General features: G+C 43.6%; 1 protein-coding gene across 4 annotated transcripts in view; it reads left to right on the top strand.

Moving 5' to 3' along the window:
- Positions 1-25434, top strand: part of CDK5RAP2 (CDK5 regulatory subunit associated protein 2) — a 171719-nt gene that overhangs the window by 48395 nt on the left and 97890 nt on the right. For all 4 annotated transcript variants that reach the window (XM_019648259.1, XM_019648261.1, XM_019648260.1 and 1 more), the window contains exons 11-13: positions 448-525; positions 4297-4515; positions 24254-24430. In XM_019648259.1, the coding sequence (XP_019503804.1) occupies positions 448-525; positions 4297-4515; positions 24254-24430 (474 nt within the window). The remainder of the gene's footprint in view (positions 1-447; positions 526-4296; positions 4516-24253; positions 24431-25434) is intronic.

The raw sequence follows: 25434 nt of genomic DNA, 5'->3' as shown, positions 1-25434 counted from the left end.
GAGAAATGTCTCTTCATATCCTCTGCCCATTTTTTAATTGGGTTGTTTGTTTTTTTGGTGTTGAGTTGCATGAGCGTTTTGTAAATTTTGGATATTAACCCCTTATCAGATATATCATTGACAGATATCTTCTCCCGTTCAGTAGGCTTCCTTTTTGTTTTGTTGATGGTTTCCTTTGTTGTAAAAAACATTTAAGGGTGGTACCCTCATTTTATAGTTGAGGGAATGGAGTCTCAAAGAGATTCAGTAAGTTCTGTACCTGAAGCCATCCAGCTAGTAAATAGCCAAACTAGAAATCCCACTTTTCTGACTTGGGGCTTTTTCTGACTACAAAACCCTTGATTACAAGCACTGCTCAGTTTAGCAGGAACACCGTTTGGGCTGTGCAGAGGTGGGAGGAGCCCAGCTGCATACTTGGCTGCCAGTCCTTTTTTTTTTTTTACCCAGGTTGAAGAACTTCACTCTGAAATCAAAGAGCTCAATGCTGCCTTTGCGAAAGCCAGAGAGGCCCGCCAGAAGACCCAGGTAGGTGTGCACTTTGGCGGAAGTTGCTGTCTTTTTGCTCCACATGCCTGGGGGGGTCAGGACTTCGCAGCTAAAAGGGACCAAAGGAAACAAACTGTGTGGTCTTTAGTAATAGAGCCAGCTCGGGCTAGTCCAGAGGACATTCTCTAGCAGCTCCGGGTGTTTCTCCAGCCCCCTTATCGCTACGATAATGATAACACTATTGATAATGATGACAACTGCCCCTCAGTGCCAGCAGTAGACAAGCAAGATGTGTGGATTATCTTATGTAATTGTCACAACCCTGGGGGGAAGGCACTTATCCCCCTTGCATTTGGGCGTTTTTTGAAGCTCAGCGAGGGTATGCAGCTTGTTTACTGTCACACAGCTAGCAAGCGGCAGGGCCAGGATTAATGCAGGAATCGCTCATAGTAACAGCTGGCATTTACTGAACGTATACGGTGTGCCAAGCCCTGTGCTGAATGTGCTCCATGGATTCGCTCAGTGAATCTGCACCACAGCTCCATGAAGTAGGCGCTATTGTATTATGAACATCCTCGTGCTGCTCAGGAAGTCCAGGGTCCGGGATTCAAGGAGCTTGCTCAGGTCACACAGGTGGTAAGAGATAGACTAGGGTTTGACCCCAGAGCCAGGCGCTCTCCCAAGCCTGTGTTTCCACCTCTCATCCCACAGCTCCCCTCCTTGGCTGCTTCAGCCCCACCTGTCCCTGTCAGGTGTCTGTTCAGGCCTTGATGACTTGACCTGCCTTTTCTCTTTTTTTCCTCCATGTTGTCCTGCAGGGACTCCTGCTGGTCATCACTTTCTTCCTCTCTTGCTAATTGTAGTTGTTTTTAATTAGTCTAACGTTTTCTTCTCATGTTTCCATTTCCCCTGTACAGTGTGTACCTGTTATTATACTAATAACTTAGTAAAGCCCATCACCTGAGTGAGTCCAGATTGCCTCAAGTCCCCCCACACACACACACACACCGCCACCCGTGTTGTTTTTAGCTGTAAAGTAGGAGTTAGAAGTCAAATCTAATTTGAGACTGTTTGAGTCCTAAGATCCATCTCCCATGCCTTTTGCAAAACTTTGGGTCACAGTAAGAATAATGGAAGTGATTTGGTTTAAATGCTGGTACACTAGAAGCGTAGGAAAATCCCTGTCCTGGAATCTCAGGCTTGCCTCTCCCTACCTTGCTGACAGTGGTCGATGAAATGGAGCTGAGATGATAGTTTTTCACTGAGTTTTTTGTTTTTTTTCCCTTGCTTAGAAAATAACAAGCTTTAAAAGCTGAAGTATTAGGAAAGCCATTCATATTTCTCATTGCTTGAAAAAAAAATTGGTGTCATCAACAAATACCGTAAATGTTTAAATAAAAAAAATTATTACAGTAAAAGACACATTGCCATTAATCTCCCTGAAAATACTCCCCCTCGCTTTGAATACACTTATCCCATCGTTTTTGCCACTTTCTGAAGCAGTTCTGGAAGTCCTCTTTTGTGAGTGTCTCTACTTCAGCCTCCATCATGACAACGCTCTGTGTCACACATCACTTCTGGTATACAGCAATTTCTGTCAAAAACATTACGGTGTGTCCTCATCCACCTTAATTCACCGGATCTGGCACTGTGTGACTTCTGTCTCTTCCCCAGAGTCAAAATGCTTCAGGACATCGTGGTAGCCACGACAACGCAACTAAAGACACTCTTGCAAGAGGACTCCTATAAATGCTTCAGAAAGTGGCAAGAACGATGGGATAAGTGTGTTCAAAGCGAGGGGGTGTATTTTGAGGGGGATTAATGGCAATCTGTCTTTTACTATAATAATTTCTCTTAAACATTCACCGTATTGTTTGATCACACCTCGTATAATCAGTGCTTAATAAAAGGTAACTGAAAATTGCTCAAGATGACCATTTTCCCAGTCATTGTTTATTTTCTTTTATTTTTTGAGTTTATTTACATAAGCACTGCCCCAGATACTTTTTTTTTTTTTTGACTTATGATCTAGGTTTTCCACTCGTTTTTATTTATTTTAACTTTAAGGGAAACTAATTTAAAGGAAGCTTCTATAAAACCTACTATGAAACTTGAATCGCGTTCTCCCTCGGTGTCTGTTGCTGTGTCTTAAATAGCAGCTGGGGAAACGTGGGACCAGATGGTTGGGCTGTAGGGGGCTCAGGAACGCAGCGCCCCTCCACCTCCAGATGAACTAGGCTGTAGCCCCCTCTCCTGAACAACTAAGACATGCCTATTGGTGGTGGCGAAGATGGATTTCCTGGAAAGGTCAATGAGTTGGAGTCAGTCCCTTTGCTCCACAGTCTGAGTCGTGACCTTGACAGCTCAAGAGCTCCTTTTGAATTTTTAACCTTGAACTCAGTGTCACTGAAAGAACAGATTTTAAAAATATAAGTATTATTTTCTTCTGATTGTAGATAGTATATATGCTTCAAACTTCCCCCCCCCCCCCAGAAGACTAGAAAGAAGGAACAAAAGGGAAACGAGGAAACCACCTAACTACTATTAACATTTTGATATTTTTCCTCCTAGGCTTTCTTCTATGCGTGAATTTTATTTTTTAGATCATTGACAATTTGGTTTTTGTTTTTTTCATGTAACTTTGTGACTTAGAAATATTCCCATGTTATCAACTCTTTGTAAATAGTTTTAAGATTTCTTTGTGTAGCTTTATCATTATTTTTCTTCTCCATTTTCATATTCTTGCACATGTATGTTGTTTCTCACTTTTTACTGTTCTAACTAATTCTGTGATGAATGACTTTGTGTACAGGGTTCCCCCCTGCGCCCCCCCCCCCCCCCCCCNCCCCCCCCCCCCCGCCCGCATATTTTGAATTCTTCCCCTGATATTGAATCCTAGGAATGGAATTATTGGATGAGTGTGAACATGTTTATATAATACACACATACTTCACATATATAGAATCTGTCCACCAGGAGTTATATCAATTTACATTCCTGCCAGCATGTTTCCTGGCTTCTAGATGATTCTAGTTCTTGAAAAGCGAGAATCAGTTGTGCCATTTCACAATAAGCTCGCCAGCACTGAATAGTTGCATGAAAACAATCCTAAAATGCTTGTTTTAATTTGCTCTTTTTTATTATTGGTGAGTTATAACATCTTTTCATAAGCTTGATAATCACATAGTGTTTCCTCTAGTGAACTGTGTTATTGAAATAAAGATATACTTGACACATTTACCTGTCAGACTCAGCAGGGTTTATAGCCTCTTGAGGTGGCCATCGGATTACCAGGCCGACCACTTCCTTTTCTCTAGATGACCCTGACTTTGAGTCTTTCTAATGTAGGTGAACATAGCCAGTGTTTGAATCCATCTCTGCTTTTCAAATGAAGCTCTTTATTCTGCCATGTTAAAATAATTAAAAAACAAACAAACACCTAATATAAATTACATGTTCACTAACCTTAGAGCATTTGAAAATACAGAGAAGTGAAGGAAAAAAGTCAATTATATTCCCACCCCACGAAAGACTGTTACTGATAACATTCTGTGCTTTTCCTTCTAGTCTTAAAAAAATATCGATTTCTTTGCACAATTGTAGCCTCCCCAACACCCCTTAACATCAACATCATAACATAAACATTGTCCTGAGGTATTTCAGAATCTTCATTGTATTTGTGCTTTGGGTCCTGAATGTTGTTCATGTTAATCTCCTCCCACCTCCCAGGTAAAAAAGGAGCACAGGTTTCTTGGTTTGTTTAAGGAGCCATGAAAGTCCACTATCCCTCCTGTCTCTGTCCTCTTCTAGGAGTCTGAAGATTATGAGGCCGCTCTGCTGGAAAAGGCAGCCCTTTTGGCTGAGCTGCACTCAGAAAACCTCACCAAGAGTGCAGAGAACCACAGCCTGCGTAGAGACATGAAGAAGGTCACCCAGGAGCTGAGTGACTTGCAGCAGGAGAAGGAGAGACTGGAGAAGGACCTAGAGGCAGCCCGCCGGGAACAGAGCAGAGGAGACGGCACCATCCCTGTGAGCACACTGTTGGTTTCTGAAATAGTGGGCCATGCAGTGGGGCTGGGGCTGTTTCTGGCTTTAGTGAGTTCATTGTAGAAAACTTAGGAAATCCGAAAAATATAAAGGAGAACATATTTCACATACCATCTGATCACCTGGAAATGGCCAGTCTTAACTAGCGGATGTTTCTGTCCTTTTATTCTCTCTCTCTTTCTTTCTCTCCACTGCCCCCACAGGCATTATTGGTATCAAGCTGAAAATGCAGTTTTGTATCCTGTTTTTTTATTCAGTGTTCTCTCTTTGTTGTGTTGCCGTGTTATGAATGTTCTTCAAAAACATGTCTTTTTGTGCAAGCACAATATTTCATCACTTGGATGCGCTACAATTTATTTAACTAGTTGTTATTGTAGGACATTTAGGTTATTACACTTTTTTTCTTTTTGCCTCATAACAAATGCTGTAGCAAACATCCTTATAGATAAATATTTATCCACTGGTTTTTTGTCTTTTTTTTCCCTGATAGAGGTATAATTACTGGGTCAAAGAATGTGAATATTTTAAGATTGTTTTATAGATATACTCAAATTGTTCTCCAGGAAGATTATACTGTGTTTCCCTAGATGAGTGATTTTTTTTTTTAATACTATTCAGCATTGGGTGTTAGCATTAAAAAAATTCTCTCTGAGCTGGGCAGGCAAAAAATAGTTTATCTTTTAAAATTTGTATTACATTTAAATTAAGTATCCAGCATCCTGAGAGTCACGAGTACATAAGCATTGGTGCAGTCAGGTAGGATCAGGTCTGATTTTGAGTGATTATTGATACTCAGGGGTCATTAACACTAAGGGTCATTGACACTCAGGATCATTGACACTCAGGTCATCGACACTCAGGGTCACTGAATTACTTGCATGGGAATCTGGGGCAGGCAGAATCATTAGAGTACAGAGCTCAAAAAAGAGCCCACAAGGACCAGAGGTTAGCTCTCTGGTGGCTGCTGTTGGCCAGGATGCCAAGATCCATAGTTTGAAATCCTAATGCTAAGGCTGAACAGAGAATTGAAATACAGTGTTTATATAGTTTAACAAAATCTTTAATGACTATAAGAGAGCAATAATGGAAATTTAGAAGAGTAAGCAGTTGTCACCTATAATTTCACCACTCAAATAACGTAACTTTATTTTTCAGTATCACCCTTCAGTCCTGCTGCAGCTGGGCCCCCAATCTAATCAGAGGCTAAATACTGTCTGTGTTCTTGGATCACTTCCTGTGTCGTGGGCATCTCCCCAGATCACTTCCTCTGTCGTGGGCATTTCCCCAGGTCACTGCCACTGTCGTGGGCATCTTGCCATGTTGTGTAGACTCCAGAGTGATTATGTTAAATGATGCATACTCTTCTCTGAATAGATTTCATATGATTTACTTTACCTCCTCTGTTGGACATTTCTACTGTGTAAATAATGCTATAACGAACATCTTTAGGCATACAGGTGTTTTTTTCTTGAAATCCCTAGATAGATTATGAGACGTGAGATTACTGGGTCAAATACTGCAAATATTTTAAACTAGTTAATTATGCTGCCCAATTATTGGTCTAAAAGGCTGGTCCAGTTTATGTTGCCACCAGCAATATTAGAGTGTACCAGTTTATTGCGTGTTGTTAAAAGAGACGTTCCTTGTACTCATTCAATGTTATTGAACACCCAATATACCTGGTTTAGATGCTGATGGAAATACAAGGCATGGCCTCTGAAAGGTTCATTTTCCTGCGGGAGTTCAAAATGTTATACATGATAAGATGCAAAACAGTTTACAATCCAGAGCTAATTAATGTAGCTTATATAGACAGTGCAAAAGACCCCTGTGGGAAGGAGTAGTCAAGGAAGCCTCCTAGGAGGAGGTGATACTTGAATTGGATGAGAAGAGTAAGATTTGAGTAGTGCCTTTATGATTGAGGTAAAGACAAGACTGGCCAGAGGGTTCTTTTATAGAGGTGCAGTTTTCATAGTTAGCTCTTTCAGCCTTCACAGTTTTTTAGGTGAACAAAACTTGTTAGATAACAGTTTTTTTTTTTTCTTAAGGCTAAAATAGCTTGTCCCTGTTCTCCTTCACTGTCATCGTAAAAATATACCTTCAATAGAATTTGAATGAGGAGAATACACACACACACACACACACACACACACACACACACACACGTATGTCTATATATAAAATATATGATTTTTTTACATTATAACTTCTTCTTGATAATAAATAGCTAGATAACTCTATCAAGTGGATATGCTATAATTATTTACCTATTCCTCTATTGTCAGACGTTGTCGGTCTCATAATTTCACTTGTTCAGGTAAACCCTGGTGTTGCTGAAATAATTTTGGGCTGCTATTGATAAAAAGATGTAGTCTTAGGCAAAAAGTGACATTTATTGCCTTGTGTGACTAAACTCTGCCAGGAGGACGGGTGTGTGGCAATGGCCAGGACCGAGTCTCTGCCATTCTCAGAGCTGGCTTCTTTTTCCTGCACCCACTCACTCCAGTTCCAAGGAGTTGGGCCCGTCACTGCCAGCCCTGCTGGGATCCTGTCTTCCCAGTTTATTACCGAAGGGAGAGGGGAACTCACACCTCCCCACCCCACTGTCTGCCTATCAGGATGGCCAGAGGGGTGAGGTTCCGAGAGGCCCAACGTGGGTCACGTGCCCAACCATCATTGTCAGCTTCGTCTAGAACCGCGCATTTGGAGGGGATGGGCCGTTACCCAGTGAAAGCACTATTTTGTGTCAGGGCATCGGGCGGACCAAAACCACAGCTGTGCAGTAAATGCTTCCCTCAGGTGAGCTTGCCTGTGGCTAAGCTTCCCAGCAGCTCATCCTGACTACTTTTCTACATCAGGTCCTATGTTTCTGACAAGATGAAGTGGTTTCTTTGTTTTCGCATCTGGATTGCATCACGGTGGTACCTCTGTGTAACTTCCAGTTATATCCTAAGAGTTTGGTGGTGTGCATTTCCTATGAACGTCTTACACCAGATCTCGGGGTCATTGTTCAGAGTCTGGGAGACATGACGGGGTGGTGATTTTGCCTTGTGGTGCTGGGGTGCACGCAGAGGTGGGGCGTGGCTACTGACTGGCCTTGCTGTCTGTTCTGTTAGCTGGGCTCTTAGTCACTAGAGCCTGCCTCTCAGCAGCTGCTCCACTGTTGCTTTTAGATCCAAACAAACAGAAAACCAGACCTTTTAGTGGCCTGTGTTTCTGCCCTGGGAAAGGAGAGGATTCATTCGCATATTCAACAGCATTGAACACTGTGTGGGCCCTTCACGAGGCACGAGGCACGAGGCAAGCACGGCACAGGGACAGTCCCATAACAGACATAAACAAAGCCGCCCCTCCCCGGAGCACAGAGGAAGGAAGTGTCTTGCAGGCTCAGGGCAGGCCTCTGCAGAAAGCAACTTTTGAACTGGCTCTGAAGTTTGAGTTAAAGGTGACCCAATAGGCACCTTTAGGGGAGGGGGGATTTTGTACAGACATGTGAGAGTGATTGTTGTTTTTGGAGAAACAAAGCAAGAACACCCAACTTTAAGTATTCTGGTTATTTGAAGCTTTAAAAATGGTCATTTATTCCTCTTGGTGTTTCAAAAACATTTTTAGAGGTTTATGGGTAGTCATAAAATTAAATGAGATTCAAAACAAAGATAAAGGCCCTAGGGTCAAGGAGAAGTGAGGGTGACTGGTGGAATGGAACCAGTGAGTAAGTAGCCGTGCACATTGGGTTCTCGTCACAGTACTGAAAAGGGGACTTAAAGTGCAGCTGGTAGGTCCTGGCAGCTAAAAGTAGAAAGGGAAATTCAGTTACGAGGTCTCCAGTGTCTGTAAGATGAACATGGTGAGATAAAAAGGACAGCTCTTGCCAGCACTCAGGCCTGAGGGAAGGATTGCCTCTGGGGGATTTTATAAAGAGTTCTCTGAGCAGTGGATGCAGTCTTTGACAATACCCCATTCAATAAAAGCAATTCTGCACGGGGCCAGATCAATGTCATCCAGGTTGGTAAGCTTGTAAGCATTAAGGTTTTCAGTGCCTGGGACTGCGTCTGGCTGTTTCTCATTATTCTTGTTTCTTGGACAATTACAAAATCAGTGGGAACTGCTGTAGCCCTGTTCATAGTCGAGCCCTGACTCAAAGCCCTGTTTATAAATGAGCCCTGACTCAAAGCCTTTGCAGTGGCCCCCAGTCAAGCAGTACTGGATTTTAGAGCGTTCCCTGAATTCCTTCTGATGGTGAGCCAAGCAGTCCTGTTTTGGATGTGACCAAACCATCCTTTGGTCGTGCCAGAAACATTTATGGCAATCTCATCGTGTCTGCTCTTAAGCATTTCGGAGGGAGACGATGCCTGTCTGAAATGCAGCTTGGTTAGAGGCGTGTGAATTCACTGTGCCTGATGGTGCCTGAACGCTGAGCAATCCGGCCATGAGGGTCAGTTCTCATGTTTTAATTGCCTGTGATGGAAGTGCTCTAGTGCCAGTTGACTCAGCATGTGTTGTGATTTGCAGTTTATTCATTTGTTTATCCAAAGGGACATTTATTGAGTGCCTGCAGTGGTGCAGGCGCTGTTGGTAGGCATTGGTGAATACAAGTTTGTTTCTTTACTTTGGAGGTCTTTTTACAATGAGCAAGTTCAAAAAGTGAGATTCTCTCAGATAGATCCCCTTCATTGTATTATACCTCCTTGCCACCAGAGGGACCCATGTCCCTTCAACAAAAAACAAACAAACCCTCCCCACCCCCAGTATTCCCAAGTCAGCGTCCTCACTGAGATGTTTAAAGTGTCCTAGCTTCTGTGGCCTGTGACAGGAATGCTGCATGAATTCTCACATCCTTTCCCTCACATCTCAGACTTTGATCCATGGTGTGGCTCCAGAGAGACGGAAGGCTGTCCTTTGAGCGTGCGCGTGCGCGCGCGTGTGTTTGATGAAGGGGATAGAAAGCGCTAAATCTTTATTTCAGATGTGCTATTTCTGGTTCAGGTATTCTGTGTGCTGCCCAGGGTGGGTGGGGGAGCGGAGCAAGTCGTAGTCTTTTTCTGCCTGTATAAGCAACGTGTATTAGACATTGGTTTAGCCCTATTCCCCAGACGGCCTCATAAATGCTCTCATCTGTTACGAGACGTGTCATCCACTACACTGACAAGCGTGTGCTTCGGTACCTGGGCACTGAGCTCTGTGGGGATGCATTTGCTGGCGAAAGCCCAAAAATCTAATTAAAGGTGTACCCGTCACCCAGCTGGCTAATCCCGTGTGCTTCAACAGGAGCGGGTTTAATTTCAGAGTAGTTCAGCCTGAACCCCTCCAGTTCTCACATGTGCTTGTTGATGGATAGCTCCAAATGAGGCGGTGACAGCATTCAGAACATTTCCTGGTGAACCGTAATCATGGCGTTTGGGAAGTGTCTGTAGGCTGGCCGCTTCGGGCTCAGTCCACAGACCTGAGGCAGCGTGGTTTTGACCCAGCGTCAAAGCTCTCTACCTTTCTTGTTTGTTTTAATCAGGTATAAAGATTTTTGAGTGGGTATCCTTGTAAAGTAATATGAAGTTTAAATGTCGATATTGGAAGAAGTTCTGTCTTTGCGAATTCCAGTTTCCCGTAAAAGAGACTGAACGCAGAGACTTTGGGGTCAACCTGGATTTGAGTCATGGCTCCATCACTTACCACCTATTGGGACTGCCAGTCAGTGACGTCGCCTCTGCAGTTGTGTCCATCTTGTCAGGAAAACAGAGGTCAGTGGTAGGGGTTATGGGAGAGAGGGCCTTTCACTTAGCATAATTCCTGGCACATCATACATGATCAATAAATAGTAGCTGTTTTGATGATGGTGATGACGCCGCCACCTCGGGAGCTAGAGACAGCAATTTTAGTAGCTGTCCTTGGAATGGTGGAAAACAGCGCTGCACTGGGGTGAGAAGCTCAGCTTCAGCAGGTGATTAACTCTAAGCCTCTAAGTCAGTTACGTGACCTCTTCAGACTAATGTTTTCTCCCCTAAGATGGGGTTGAGGATATCTACTTTAGGATTAAACACATGAATAATAAAATGGAATGCAGGGGAAATGCCCGCTGTGGATCCTGGCACGCAGAGGCGGATGCTCAACGATTGGAACCCTTCTCTTCATTCCTCTTTTTCCATTTTCACTGTGTGGCGAGGTGTCATTCAGGACCACTGCTGCCCTCTGGACTCCAGCGGACACTTTGACTAGTAAACGCGGTCTGCTCTTTTCCTAGTCAGGTCAACAAAGCTGTAAATTTCTTCCCTGAGCAGCACTCACCTTTCTTCTGAAGAAAGTGCTTGTGTGTTCCTTTCTGATTTGCCCCTCTAGGAAGGGAGTCACAGCCCTTTCAGAGTGACAGACCCTGGAGTATCTCCGTGGCCTCTGTGTGGGGCTGCTGGGGGAAGTTGGTTATCAAGGCTGTTCCCATCACTTTTCATATGGAAATGCTCTGGTCTCCCTGGGGCATAAACAGAAAGGTTTTCCCTTATCTCTGGTTCTTACTTTATTAGTTCTGTGCCAGGCTCTGTCCTGGGCACTGGGAGGACAGGACTGAATCAGATCAGACACAGTCTCTGAAGGAATCTAGTAGAGAAATATAATAGAAGTGCAGGCAAAGAGCTAATTAAAATATAGCACGATAAGTGCTGATAGAGGGATGGACCACATGCTCTGGGAGCACAGACAGTGGAGCTGTGCTAAGCGGGGGAGGGGAGAGAGGGAGGGTCCACAGAGGAGGTGGATCTGAGCTGAGACTTGAAGGGTAAGTCGCCGTTTGCCCAGGAGATGGGAGGTGGAGATGCCTTCCTGGTAGAGGGAAGGCCTGTGCCAAGGCTTGGGGGGCATGGGTGAGCCTGGCACAAGGGGGAACGGTGAGTGGGGCTGGAGGAGAAGGCAGGTGTGTTCCGCTGCATCGTTCAGGCGGGGTTTTAGAGAGGCGCAGGGCCGTGCCTGGCGCCTGACAGCTGTTATGTGACGCAATTGGGCCTTGGCCCCTGCACAGCTCCAAGTCCTTGTCCGTTATTTGCCGGCTTTCTGGTGAAAGCTGTGCGGAGCTCCTTGCTCAGAACTCCTGCAGTCCTCGCAGCCTCACACTCGCTGGTCAGTTCTCCTTAGCAATGGCTGTCTTATTCCAGTGGTTTCCATTTGTTTGTTTTCTTTAAGCATATGGATTCATTGTTCAAATGAACGCTTCTGGAGAGGAAACATGGCAAAGTGGAGCTGCTAGGGTGAAGGGAGGTAGGAGGCCTGGTACTGCCCCCTCCCCATCAGCCCCTGCTTCTGCCACGGCCCCCAGCAGCCCGGAGGCTCCGCGGAACGGGGCTTGGGCACCATTCTCTCCTACTAATTCTGGGGCTTCGTGCGTCACTGAGTCCCTATACCGCATTAAGATTTTGGAGAAGTTTCCTTTGTATATTTAACGGTAACTGCTGAGTACTTTGACAAGCTTTCTCACAGTGAAACCTGATAAGGGAGAAATTTGATGGATGAGAACCTTCTCATTCCCCATCTGGCCAGAGATAAAACAAACTAGCTGACTGGAGAAGGAAGTGAGGGCCTGGCTTTTCATTTCTAATGTGATCCTGAGATTACAGGGATATTCTACTTTTTAAATAATGTACTTTTTAAAACATCAGTCTGCTCTAAGGGAGCCCTGATTTGCAAATGCGCCGCTCAGTTCAGTGTCGTGCAGAGTGTACCTGCACATCTGAAAGGAAAATCGCCCATTAGGGCAGAAATGGAGGCCACTCAATCGATGTCATCATACAGAGCTTGTCCAGGGCAGCAGAGGGGTTTCCACACTTGTCTCCCTTGTCCCTGTTTTTTCAGGAGCAAATAAGTCAGATGTACCCAAGGGGGATGGGCAGATTTCTTAGGATAGTGGCTTCTTGCATTAAAGTCAGATAGAAGTTTCCATGGTTGTCCCCAAATCGACTGAGAGAGTTTCTGGAGGAATGTCCAGGAACATGCATTGGGTTGCCAGAAAAGTCATGACACATTTTTTGCAATGAAAAACAGAAAAAATACGTCATGACTTTTCCGACAACCCAATAGTTAGCTGATACGGATAGTCAGCCACGCTTGGGTATTGCTAACCCTCGGGCTTCCTGAGCTTGGTTTGAAAAACCACTAGTTTTGTGAAAAGAACACACAAATAGACATACCTGCTTTTGAATCCTGATTTCGTCACCTTTTACTTCGGTCAAGTTGCTTTCTCATTTTGAACTTCAGGTTCCTGGTTGGTAAAATGGTACAGAGTTGTGAGAATATCCGCTCATAGAGTTGTTGTGAGAGCTGCACCAAGTGTTAGATGTAAAGTACCCAGCACGCTCCTAAATGCCATAGAGGTTTATAGAAAAATGGCGGGTGGAATTGTGGGAGGAAGATTGCTGAGGGCCCGAGCAGCCAGGGAGGGCTTAGTGGAAGAGATCGCACTTGGACTGGGCCTTGCAAGATAAGCATGCTGTCTCCGGCAGAATAGGGGGCATTTTATTTTATTTTTCCAGTTGGCGGTGACGGGGTGGATGCAGGCGCAGGGCCTGGAGAGAGTGTTAAGGAAGGGGGTGGTGACAGAAGGCGAAAAGGCAAGCGAGAGCCTACTGGTGGGAGCCTGAAATTCGCTCTGCAGTTAACTCATCGTCACCAAAGGGTTCTGGGCAGAGATGTGATGATGAAAGCGCATGCACGTGCTTTGGTGGGTGAACCCAGAGACGGGGATGCCAGTCAGGAAGGTGTTGCGGTTGACCAGACGTGAGCTAAGTTCTGAGGAAGGCAGTGGCTGTGGGATGAGGGAGAGGAGAGTTGAGTGTGCAGGGAGGAACACTTTTCTCTCCCCTAGTTCTTCAGCTTCTGCCCTTCCTCCTTTGGATACCTCCTCAAGGGCGGAGGAGTGACTGGTGCAGTTAATCGGAGTTTAAGATATTCACTGGGCATCCTTGCTAACGGGCAGGCTACTGTGCCTGAGGGCCAAAACCCAAGTTCCCGATTCCTCTGCTTCCTGGCTGCAGGCCCAGCCCGGCCTGGCCCTTGTAGGGCAGATGGCCCCCCTTAAGCTGCCTCTCCCCTCCCCACTCAAAAAACACAAACAAAACAACCCTCAATTTTATCAGACAGCCCTGCTTTGGGTGTGAGATTTTCACAGACTTGTACTTTGAGTCCCAGTCTGTGATCGTTTCTTCTGTTCAGCTCCTTTAAGAACCCTGCGGGTGGCAGGGGTGGTTGGCAGGGCAGGACGCGGGCTTGCGTGTCCATGTAAGAGCACCAAACCCTCAGTCCTCATCTCTCATGTGCTGTGCGTGGAGGATGTGCTGCACGTTCAGGCCTGGGTTACCTGTTGGATGACAAGGTGTGTGTGAGGGAGAGGGAAGAACCTTGCGGCTGGGTGCGTGGTGGTGCTCTGGCCACACGAGGAAACCTGGGACTAGAGGTCAGCCTGAAGGATGTGTGTGGGGACAAGGGGCGGTGACACGGCATCATTTCTGTGTACCTGCTTCTGTGCTGGGCACCTATCTTGCATTCTCTCATTTAACCCTCCAAGGTCCCTAGGAGCTTGTTACTATTATCCTCATTTACTGGAAAGGAAGCGCTCATAAAGATTTTAATTATCTACCTTTAGCCACTGAGCTTATTAGCAGTAGAGCCAGGATTCAAGGCTAGGTCTCCGTGTCTTCACAGCCCAGGAATATTGAAGGAGGATTGGGGGAAACCACCCAAGATGATCAATTTTCAGTTCTGATTGTTCTGCTCAGGCGAGACATGCCGTCTCCATGCCTCCCTGAAACATTTATTATAACTCCACTGGTGCCGAGCACATGAGCCGGTCGGCTGTCTTTGAGTTGCCATGGCAGCTGCTCCTTCTCAAGGCCACCTCAGCACACATTCCCTGCTCCCTGCAGTGGTCCTTTTACTTCAAGCCTTCTCTTCATATGAGGTCCACGATCCTTGGTCCTGCCCCACTCCTTAGCAGGACGGCCTGTGTCTCAGGCTGGGTATTCCATTAATCCCGAGTCCGTGAGAAACTAACATTACCTGGAGATATTGGAATTATTGACCAAGGAAAGGCCATATCACAGAGTGGTTTTATATTTCTTTGGTCTTACAGTGCAGTTGAGTGGAAAGAGCACAGAATTTGGGGTCAAACTGACTTGGGTTTGAATTTCAGCACTAGAACTTATTGGTAAAGCTTCGTGAAATCTCTCAGCCTCTTTGAGTCATAGTTGCCTTTCAGTAAACACAGGACTAGTGATACTTACCATGTAGGCAATCGTTAGCGTTAGAGATGTTTGAGATATAGAGATAGAAATATAAAAATGCCTTATCCCGTGCTTGGCTCTTAGCTGGTGCTCCGTGAATAGTAGTTTCTATTCCTAATGCTTATAATAAGAAACATGCTTTATACTCTTTGGTGTCCTGACTTTCCTTGAGACGCTGTTTTTTGCTGAGGACCCTCTTCCTCTCAAAATGTACACACACAAATTTGCATAGACTTCCAGGGGCCCATTCAGTGGACCTCAGGTTAAGAATCATTAATCTTGAGGAACGACAAAACTGTAATACATGTCCTCTGTGGGACTCTGGAGCTGGTCCTTTTCATGTTGTCAACTCTGTTAGATTGGGGGACATGTGCAAGAAATGTGACAAAACATTAGTAGCCTTTCTTAAAACACGTATGAAGTTCTTAACCTAGATAGTTGAATTAAAATTTTATAAGCAAATGAAATGGAGACTGGAATAAATTATTGCCACACACACACACACACACAAACTTGAACCAGATGTCAAAATATGGGTCTGATAGATGTTTGTATAAAGAAGAGAGCTAAATCTGGGAAATTATGTAAGTGAGCCTGTAATTACTGTGTATATGAATGGTGCATACTTTTTACTTAGCATAATACATAAACATTTTAAAATTAACAAGTCGGCATGATCTTTCTAGAATGGCAGGCAAATTTATTGTGAATTTAAAGATGTACCTAACTGGCTTAACACAGATTTTTATAGTTCCTGTTCTTTTCAGGGACAGGTTTCTACAAGTGAGCGTCAGATGACTGCTGTGGGTTGGGATCACGGCGAGAGAAATCCAAACCCTTGTCGTAGTGTGGAAGTGAGTGAGAGGCTTGGAATCAGAGACCTAGAATTAGACAGGTGCTATCCCCTAGCGATGGTGTTCTTATATAAGTTACCTTGTGAGCCTGTTTCCTCATTTGTAAAATGGGGGCAATCCTATCTACCTCCCATCCATCCGTCCGTCCATCCATTCATCCAATAGGTATTTATTAGGTGCTGTTCTGGTTATCTATTGCTGCATAACAAATGACCCCAAAACTTGGTGTCTCAAAACAATAATCACTTTATTGTATCTCATGATTTCTGTGGGTCAGGGATTTCGTAGGGCTCAGCTGGGTGATTTTATGCTGTGTAGTTCCAGGTCACTCATGGTTTTCAGCTGGTGAATGGGCTGGTCCAGAGGGTTCACGACTCTCTACTCACATGTCTGGTGACTTTTGGGGGATGACTGGAAAGCTAAGCACAGTTGGCTTTATCAGTTGGAGCACCTGCGTGTGGCCTTTCCAGCATGGCCCTCCTTCCTTAGATGGTGACTCTGCTCCCCGAGAGAGTGTTGTAAGAGACAAGAGTTGGAAGCTTCCAGTTTCTTAAAGCCTGGCTCCAGAAACTGGCATGGTCACTTCTGCTATATTCTGTTGGTCACAGCACTCATTGCATTGGCCAGATTATAACCATAGGAAGAACATAGGCTCCACACTTCTCAGTGGGTAGAAGGTCAAACGATTTATGGCTATCTTTATTTTGCCACGAGTGCCTACTATGTGTCAGGTACCATTGTAGGTGCTGGAGATACAGCAGTAAATAAAATCCACAAAAATCCCTGCCCCCATGGAGCTTACATTCTGGTGGGGAGATTATAAACAAAATCCGTAAATTAAGACTACATTTGAAGATGCTATCAGAAAGAATAATGAAGGGAAGGATATGAAGATCGAGGTTGTGGTTGGGCTAGAGGTGGTGACATTTGAGCACAGACTTGGTGGAAACGAGGGAACAGCCTTGAGGAACTTTCCAGGCAGAGACAGCAGCAAACATAACGTCTTGGGCTGGGAGTGTCCGTGGTATGTAAGAGGAACAGCAGAAAACCAGGGTTGCCAGAGCAGAACAGGTTGAGGGGAGAGCAGCAGGTAGAGAAGAGTCCTCAAGACAGCGGGATCCAGGTGGAGTGAGGCCGTGCAGGCCTTTGTAGGTGCAGAAATTCCCTGACTTAATAAGAACATGCCTCGCACAGTGCCAGGAACAGTAGTAGCCACTTGACACACAGTAACTTTTATTTTGGTAGAGCCCAGTGTGCGAGCTCCCAGGTCCTGACTCCACTGCTCACTGCTCAGCAGCACCGGTGCACGTTCTCTGTCTGATTAGTAACAGTCAGGAAGGCAAAAAAGTCAGGAAAGTTTTGAGAGGTGCATTCTCGTCTCTAACAGCGTAAGACAGAAGGACTCTGTCCTGGTGGCTTTTCTGATGTGGGGGGACAATGAGTTTGTGTGTGTGTGTGTTTGTGTGTGCACACCATGGGTGATTCTTGAGAGATCAGCTTTTCATTAGAACCATCCTGGAAAGTATTTTTATCAACAACCAGACAGTTTACACCAGAGGAAATACAAACAGTAGTCAAATATATGGCTAACATGGTGGCAATCAAAGAAATGCAAATTCACACTCTTGTGAAGAACCATTTCATACCAACGAAATGAGCAAACATTGAAGAAAATATAAGCGCTGGTGAGAATACGAATCAAAAGTTAGAAAAACCCTGTTTTATGTGCAGAGCTGTTCTTTGCTGTGTTATCTGTAAGAACAAGCAATGGGAGGCAGTGGGGAAACAAAGTAAAATGGAGAAACATGCAGTCTCTTCCACTGCGTGCCACCCAGCGACCACGTCTTGCCTTTCCTTGGAGGAAGAGGAAGGAGAGGAAGAGGAGGGAGAGGAAGAGGAGCGAGAAGCCCAGTTGTAATAAGCTCAGGGGGAGCAGCCTGTGCACCTTTCTCATCCCTACTTTTTTTTTTTTAAATATTTTTTTGACTTTATACCCTTAAACTTTTCTTTTTGTTTATTAAGTGTTATTTTTGTGTCACCGTTATTTAATTGGTGTATGCTCTTCGTAGCTTATGGTGTAATGGAATAAAGGAAATTGGAAAAATCCAAACCAGAGTTAAAAATGTATAAAATTTAAGGCGGCAGATGGACAAGGACTGACAGGAACATACCGTTTGATTTAATTTTTGGTTTAATTTGTTGGCATGACTGTATTGTGGGGGAATGTTCTTATTCTTTAACTTTAGAATTTTGTTAATGTAGCTTTAGTATTATTTGTATGATTTAAAAAAAAAAACCTTCTTTCCTCCCTCAAGAATTGAATTTCTATTTACTGACATTCACAACTCATGATAGGTTCTTTTTTTTTTTTTTTTTTAATTTTTTATTGGGGAATTGGGGGGGTTGGGAACAGTGTTGGGGAATTGGGGGAAGGGGAACAGACAAGTTGCTGTCGTTTTGTTCTTCAGTCTAGTTGTGGAGGATGTTGCTTCACTGGCCCAAGTTGGCACCATCATTGCACTCTTCCCGGGCGAGGCAGATCAGTCGCTGGCTTCTGGACGGCCGCTCACTGTGGCTGCTGGCCGCTCACTGTGGCTGCTGGCCACTCACGCTGGCTGCTGGCTACACACGCTGGCTGCTGGCTACACACGGTAGCCCATGGCAACCCACTGCCACAGGGACTGCAGCCTATGCCGTCGCCGGCGACTCACGGCAGCCCAGCTCCAGGTTGAGCTGCCGTTCAGCATCTTAGCTGTAGAGGGCAGTGTCACTGGCCCTCATATGTGGGATCCGAACCGGGGCCTTCTGGCATCCCAAGCGAGTTCTTAACCATTGCGCCACTCGGCCGGCCCTCATGATAGGTTCTTGGTCCAGGTTGTTCTGGATTAGAGGTTTAGGGCAATCTTATCATCTGTTTGTACAAGAAAAAAAAAACAACATTTAATTTTCAAGTGGTTTGTTTCTTTTTTAAAAATGTTACTTTAAAAATGTTTACTTTACTCCCATTATGAATATAATCTATACTTAGTATACAATATTTTTTAAATTGAGAAAATATAACCTTTTTTTTTAAAAAAACACATCTATGATCACATTTTGGTATTTCTTCCAGGTTTTTCATTTACTTAAAAAAAGTGCTTATTATGGAAACTTTCAAACACACATACAAAAGGGGAGAGAATGAACTTCTCTGTACTTGTCAGCCAGCTTCAGGAAACTCACAGCTAACCTCGTTTCATCTGCACCCTTCCCCAACTCCCTCCTTTTCAACACTGAAGTAGTTTAAGCAATTCCCAGGCATATTATTATTTCATGATTTTTCAGTGTGTTTTTTAAAAAATACCATTTTCACTTCAAAAAGATTAATAATCTCTTAATATTACCAAATAGCTAATTCATTTTAGATCTCCCCAGTTGTCTCATTTAAAATTTGTTTTACGTAGTTTTTCAAATAATGACAAGGCACACACATTGCATTGATTGATGTATCTCTTTTAAAACAACTTTTTAGTTTGAAATAATTTTAAACCTAGATGAAAGATAGGAAAATTATAATATATGAGTTCCCATGTATGCTTCACCCAGTTCTGGTAATGTCGCTCTCTCTCTTAACTGTGGTTGTCTTCAGAACTGGGAAATTAACACCAATACAATACTATTTATTATCTACAGACTGAACTTGAACATTGCCAGTTTCCCATTAATGCCCCTTTTCTGGTCCAAGATCCAATCCAGGGTCCACACTGCCTTTAACTGTCACGTCTCTTTAATCGGGGACAGTTGCTCAGTCTTTGTCCTTCATGACGCCTTTGAAGAGTACTGGTCAGTTGTTTTGTCAGTGTCCCTCAATTTGGGCTTGTCTGATGTTTCTCATGATTAGATGGAGGGTATACTTTCTGGGCTAGAATAGCACAGAGGGGACGTATTCTCAGCGTGTCCTGTCTGGAGGTGCATAATGTCTACCTGCCTTTTTACAGGTGAGGTTAGTGTCGGTCACTCGGCTAAGGTGGGGAGGGAGGCTCCTGGGTTTCTCCACAATAAAGTTACTACTTTTTCCCTTTGTGATAGTGTTTGTGGGGAGATACTTTGAGACTTTGTAAATACCTTGTTTCTCATCATACTTTCAAGAATCTTACCATCCATTGATGATACTTACTTGCAAAAGTTATTACTGTTGTGCTTGCCTAATGGTGATTTTTTATTTTCATGATTCCTTCTGCACTTATTGTAATTCTTCTGTTCCTTCTTCTGCATTTATTTATTATTTAGTTATTTGTTTATAACCCTGTGGACTCATGGATATTTGTTTTAGTCTATTGGTTGTAAGGTATTACTGTCACGATTTATTTGTTTCTGAGACTGTCCCAGATTTGGCCATTGGGAGCTCCTTCAACTGGATTCCTGGCTTTCAGCATGCCTCACCATCTTTTGAGCCCTTTCTTCTAGGATCAAAGTTGTACTAGACTTATCTTGCATTTTCTTTACCTCAGTCCTGGAATCAGCCATTTCTTCAAGGACCCCTTGATTCTTTTACTGAAGAATGATATTTAGTAACCAGGATCCTAATGGAAAGTGCCCTCATTACTACTGGGGTATCATTACTTTTAGACCTTGTCAGTGGACAGAGCTTGGAAATAAATGTACGCATATACTGACACATGCATACTCGTATCTATAATCATATGCCCAGCTCTGTATGTGAGAGAGTATGTGTATACACATATATTAAGAAAGGTAGGGAAAGCTAGAATGGACTCTGGAATAGTATGAATTCATTCACACTAACCATCACTAACTTTCTTAATTATTATTTAATCCACAGATCCTCCCTCTTTTTTTTTTTTTTTGGTAATTTATTTGTTGAATAAGTTGGGTCATTTGTTCTTTATCGTTTTCCACATTCTGGATTTTGCTGATTGTGTTTTTGTAATGTCATTTAACTTGTTTCTCTGCTGATTCTCTGGTAAGCTGGTAGTTAAATAAGATGCATGATCAAATTCAGGTGTAATTTTTTGGCAAGTTTTACATTATAGATGGTCATTTGTACTTCCAATAATATTTGCTAGTTCCTGTTTTTTTTTAAAAGATTTTATTGGGGAATTGGGGAAGGGGACCAGCCAAGTTGTTGTTCTTCAATTTTCATTTTGGAGGGCACCAGTCGACATCTGGCTTCCCGTCGGCAGCTCGTGGCCTCTAAGCTCAAGGTGCTGTGTTCAATCTTAGTTGTGGGTGGGCGTAGCCACCATCCCATGGGGGAGTCGAACCCAGCAGCCTTGTTGTTAAGAGAGCATGCTCTATCCACTGAGCCATCCGGGCGGCAGCTCAGCTCAAGGTGCGAAGTTCAGTCTTAGTTGCAGGTGGGCGTAGCCCACCATTGAATAGACAATCTTGTTGTTACTCCAGCTGAGCCATCCTGCCACCTCTTTGCAGCTCAGCGACAGCTCAGCTCGGGCGCAGTGTCACTGGCCCATGTGGGAATCAAACTGGTGGCCCGTAGCTCAAAAGCCCACACTCTTAAGCCAACTCTTAACCAACTGAGCCACTCGGCCGGCCCTGCTAGTTCCTGTTTCTGTGATGAAACTGGCCATTGATTGTTTGTAAAATGGTGATAATTTAATCTCCTCATTCCTTCTTCATTTATGGCTGAATACTCCTATAAAGGAAAGCTTATTTTTCATCAGCTATTTAGTTACCCTGGGGTATAGTTCATACAGGAAAGACAAAACAAGAATTCACCAAAGGTAATTGTGTTAGTTTCCTATTGCTGCTATAACAAAGTACCACGACCTTGGTGGCTTAACAACACAAATTGATTTTACAGTTCTGGAAATTAGAAGTCTGAAATGGGTCCTTACCAGGCTACAATCAGGGCATCAGCAGGGCTGCATTCCTTCCGCAGGCTCTAGGGGAAAACCCATTTTCTTGCCTTTTCCAGCTTCCGGAGGTTGTCTGTATTTCTACACCTGTGGCCCTCTTCCATCTTTAAAGCCAGTAATGGCTGGTGATGTCTTTTGTATGGTTTCCTCTTTCACTTTTAAGGATCTTTGTGATCATATTGGACCCACCTGGTTAATTTCTCTAAAGTTCAGCTGATTAGTAACCTTAATTCCATCTGCAACTTTTATTACCTTTTACCATGTTATGTAGCATATTCACAGATTCTGGGGATTAGGATGTGAACATCTTTGAGGTGCATTATTCCACCTAGTATAGTGACCAAAGGTTTTTTTTTTTATCTATATGAACTCAAGATTTTTAACAGTTTTTATGTATTTTAATTCAGTGTTATTTTCCTTGATGTTCTAATTGCCCTACCTTTGAACAGTGGAAATGCTTATTCAAGTTGACTCCTGAGTTCTTTGAACGTGAACGCTGAGTCTTTGATAGCTTCCTTCTTTTCTGACATGAGAAGGTCTGAGCTCATATTGTACATTGCTGCCCCAGGTCTGGAATCATTCCTTCCAGTCAGGCAAACTTGAGTGTGCATCAGAATCACCTAGAGGGCGTATTAAAACCACATCGATAGTCCCCACCTCCCTGTAGAGTTTCTGATTTAATAGGCCTGGGGTAAGGTCCAGTAATACGCATTTGCAGTTCCTGGGTGATGCTGATAATGCTGGTCTAGGGAGCACACTTTTTTGAGAGCCAGTGCTTTAAAGAACCCAGTTCTTTTTGGTGGGAAATGTCATTTTAGAGACTAGAGCCTGGACGAAAGGGAGGATGATTCTAGGCTTTTTCAGTCAAGGACAGAAATAACAGAAAATAGAAGTTCATGTTGATTATTTCCTATTCACATTTAGAATTACACGTTTTAACTTCTTTTCTATCGTATTTGTTTTCTGTTAGGCTTAAAGTCTTGGTTTTTATGACATTCGTAATTAATTACTTAATAAATAGCTACACACACAACTTCAAAATAACAATACCATCATTATTTCATCAAGCATGATGCTAAAAGACTGTTTTAAGATTTTTTTGCAGCGTCCCCTTTTGTCCTTAGTGAAATGTCCCGTTAGGGATGGACAAATTACTCCGCTTCAAAGTGGCTGCAATGATTTTTTTCTGCTTGGTTAACCAATCAACTCAATACACAGTTAGATTCATGTTTTGTTTTTGTTCTGCTTTCAGCTTTAGGGGATTTTAATTTTATTTTTAAAATAATTATCTAAACATTTAAATGGTTTCAACATAATATCTATAAAATAAATTCGCTCTATTTCTGTCCCTTCTACCTTATTCTTTCTTATTCCTTATAAGTAACCATTTAATTTATTTTACGGGTAAATAAATGGCCGTATTATGCATACTTTTCTTCTGCTGGGGTCTGATTCCTCCTCTCTCAGCAGTATACTCTGAAGGTTACTTTCGGGCAGCATATTTATGGGCTTAGAGTCCTCATTCCTTTTCCTTCCTAGCTTCATAATGCTGCGTTGTGAGCATGTGTCATAGTTGATTCCTTTATTGGCGGACATTGGGTTGTTTCCGCCCTCACGCTATTATGAATAGTGCTTCAGTATTTCAGAGAGTACATATTTTGAGGTAGTTACAGTCACACTGTGTACTGTTTTCTGTTTTTTTCCCTTCACATTATATAACATGAACATTTCCATGTTATTATTGTAAATGTCATGATTTAAGACAGTTTTTTTTTCTGATTATGAAAGTAATACAGACTTGAGATTTTAGAAACTCAGAAAAATAAAAAAATCTGTAAATCACCCATAGTCCCTCTGCTTAGGTATACTTTTATTATTTTGATGTGTTCCCTCATAGCCTTAATAGCATTTTGTATGAACATTTAAAAAACAATCAACATTGGACTGGCTGAGTGGCACGTTGGTTAAGAGTTGGCTTGGGAGCGCGAGCTCTAAGCATCAGGGCCACCGGTTCGGATCCCACATGCAGGCCAGCGATGCTGCATCCTCTATAGCTAAGATGGTGAACAACAGCTCGACCTGGAGCTGGGCTGCCGTGGGTCGCCGGCGATGGCATAGGCTGCAGCCTCTGCTTCAGTGGGCTGCCATGAGCTACCGTGAGTGCCTGGCAGCCAGCGTGAGCTGCCTTGAGCAGCCATCCAATGGCCAGTGAGCGACTGCCTCACCTGGGAAGAGCACAATGATAATACCAACATGGGCCAGTGAAGCGACGTCCTCCACACTAGACTGAAAAACAAAAGGACAGCAACTTTTCTGTTCCCCTTTCCCGATTCCCCAACGCTGTTCCCTCCCCCAATTCCCCCAATAAAATCTTTAAAAAAAACAAACAAAAAAACAATCAACATCATATTACATAGTATCCTGCTTTGCTTTTACATATAATTGTGCATTTTCCACACCATAACCTCTTTATAATTAATTCCCGGTGGTTGGACATTTAGGGCCTTTCTGGTTTTTCAGTATTGTAAATAATATTGTGATAAATATCTGTGCATAAAGCTTTTTCCAAATTTCAGATTATTCTTAAAGTTGTTTTTTTTTAAGACTTTGAATGAAAAGGAAGCACACATATTTGTTAAATCATCTACTAGCTTACTCTTTTATAGCAGTAAACAGGTGAGAGACCGTCACCTTGAAACTTATGTCAAATAAATTCCATTTTTTTCTTTTCCTCTAGGACCTCAGAAATGAAGCTGAGAAGTTACGCAACAAAGTGAATGAAAAAGAGAAAGCAGTGGAGAATCATTACAAGAGTCTGTTGAGTGAAAGTAATGAAAAATTGTACAGTCAAGGGCAAGTGATCAGATGTCTAACAGGAAGTACCAGTCACGCGGACGAGGACTTGTTGCTTCAGGTTCCAAAACGTTTTTTCTTTTGTATTTAAATCTTTTGACTTGGCATAGGGCTTTTTGAAAAACTGTTTTGCAGGAACATTTATGTAAACATAAGGATGGTAAAAATGCTTATAATCTTCATTGCTACATATCAGAGCACCTTAGAGCTTTTGTTTATGTCATTTGGGCCTTAGCCGCCAGGGAAGTGAGCTGGCACACACAGACGCTCAGCGAGGGGAGGGAACGTATCCTGAGTCACGTGACTCGTGAATGGCAGGTCTGATTCAGGCCCTGACCTATTTGCAGAGGATTCCACTTTTTTCATGTTTCTGGAACATGCCTTTTGGGATGAAAAGCTAACAAGAAGACAACTGATTCATCCCACAGAACCCAGAAAGGCTCAGCAGGCTGTGGAGGTACCTGGTGCCTTTGTAAACAGAAGATTTGGCTGGAATGCTGGGCAGTTACGCGACCTTTTTCTCTTCATTAGCAGGAAATAGGAGATTTACTCTCAGGTGACTTAAATCGGAGCTCTGGCCTGGGGCTCACCAGGTGCATCGCGTCTGAAAGCAGGAGCAGCGGATCTCTTTAGTGAGAACCAGGAGGGAGCAGAAGTGTGCGTACCCAGCTGTGGGGTTCCTCTGAAAGGAGAGAAGACTGAGAGGCGCTGACAGCTGGGGGTCCTCTAACCAAACAGCTGAGTCCCCACCTGGTCATCTCACAGCGAGGCTGCCTCTGATAGGCCCTGTCCACACTCACAGAGCTCTGAGAACTTTCACACTTTTAAAAGTAGTTGGAGGGCCGGCCAAGTGGCTCAGTTGGTTAAGAGCTCGCTCAAGAGTGTGAGCTCTGAGCAACAGTGGTTTGAGTCCCAGCCTGAACTGAGTTGCTGTTGAGCTGCCAACAGGTGGCAGGGTGGCTCAGCTTAAAAAAATAAAAAAAAAAGTAGTTGGATGGCTCGAGTTCACGAAACAGGAGAAAAGGGTCTAATGGGAAAGTGAAGGCCAAAACAGACAGAACAGAG

This window comes from Hipposideros armiger, unplaced genomic scaffold, assembly GCF_001890085.2.
Source record: "Hipposideros armiger isolate ML-2016 unplaced genomic scaffold, ASM189008v1 scaffold_123, whole genome shotgun sequence".
Classification (NCBI taxonomy): domain Eukaryota; kingdom Metazoa; phylum Chordata; class Mammalia; order Chiroptera; family Hipposideridae; genus Hipposideros; species Hipposideros armiger.
Note: the sequence above shows the minus strand (reverse complement) of the source record. Positions and strands in the feature narration are given on the sequence as shown.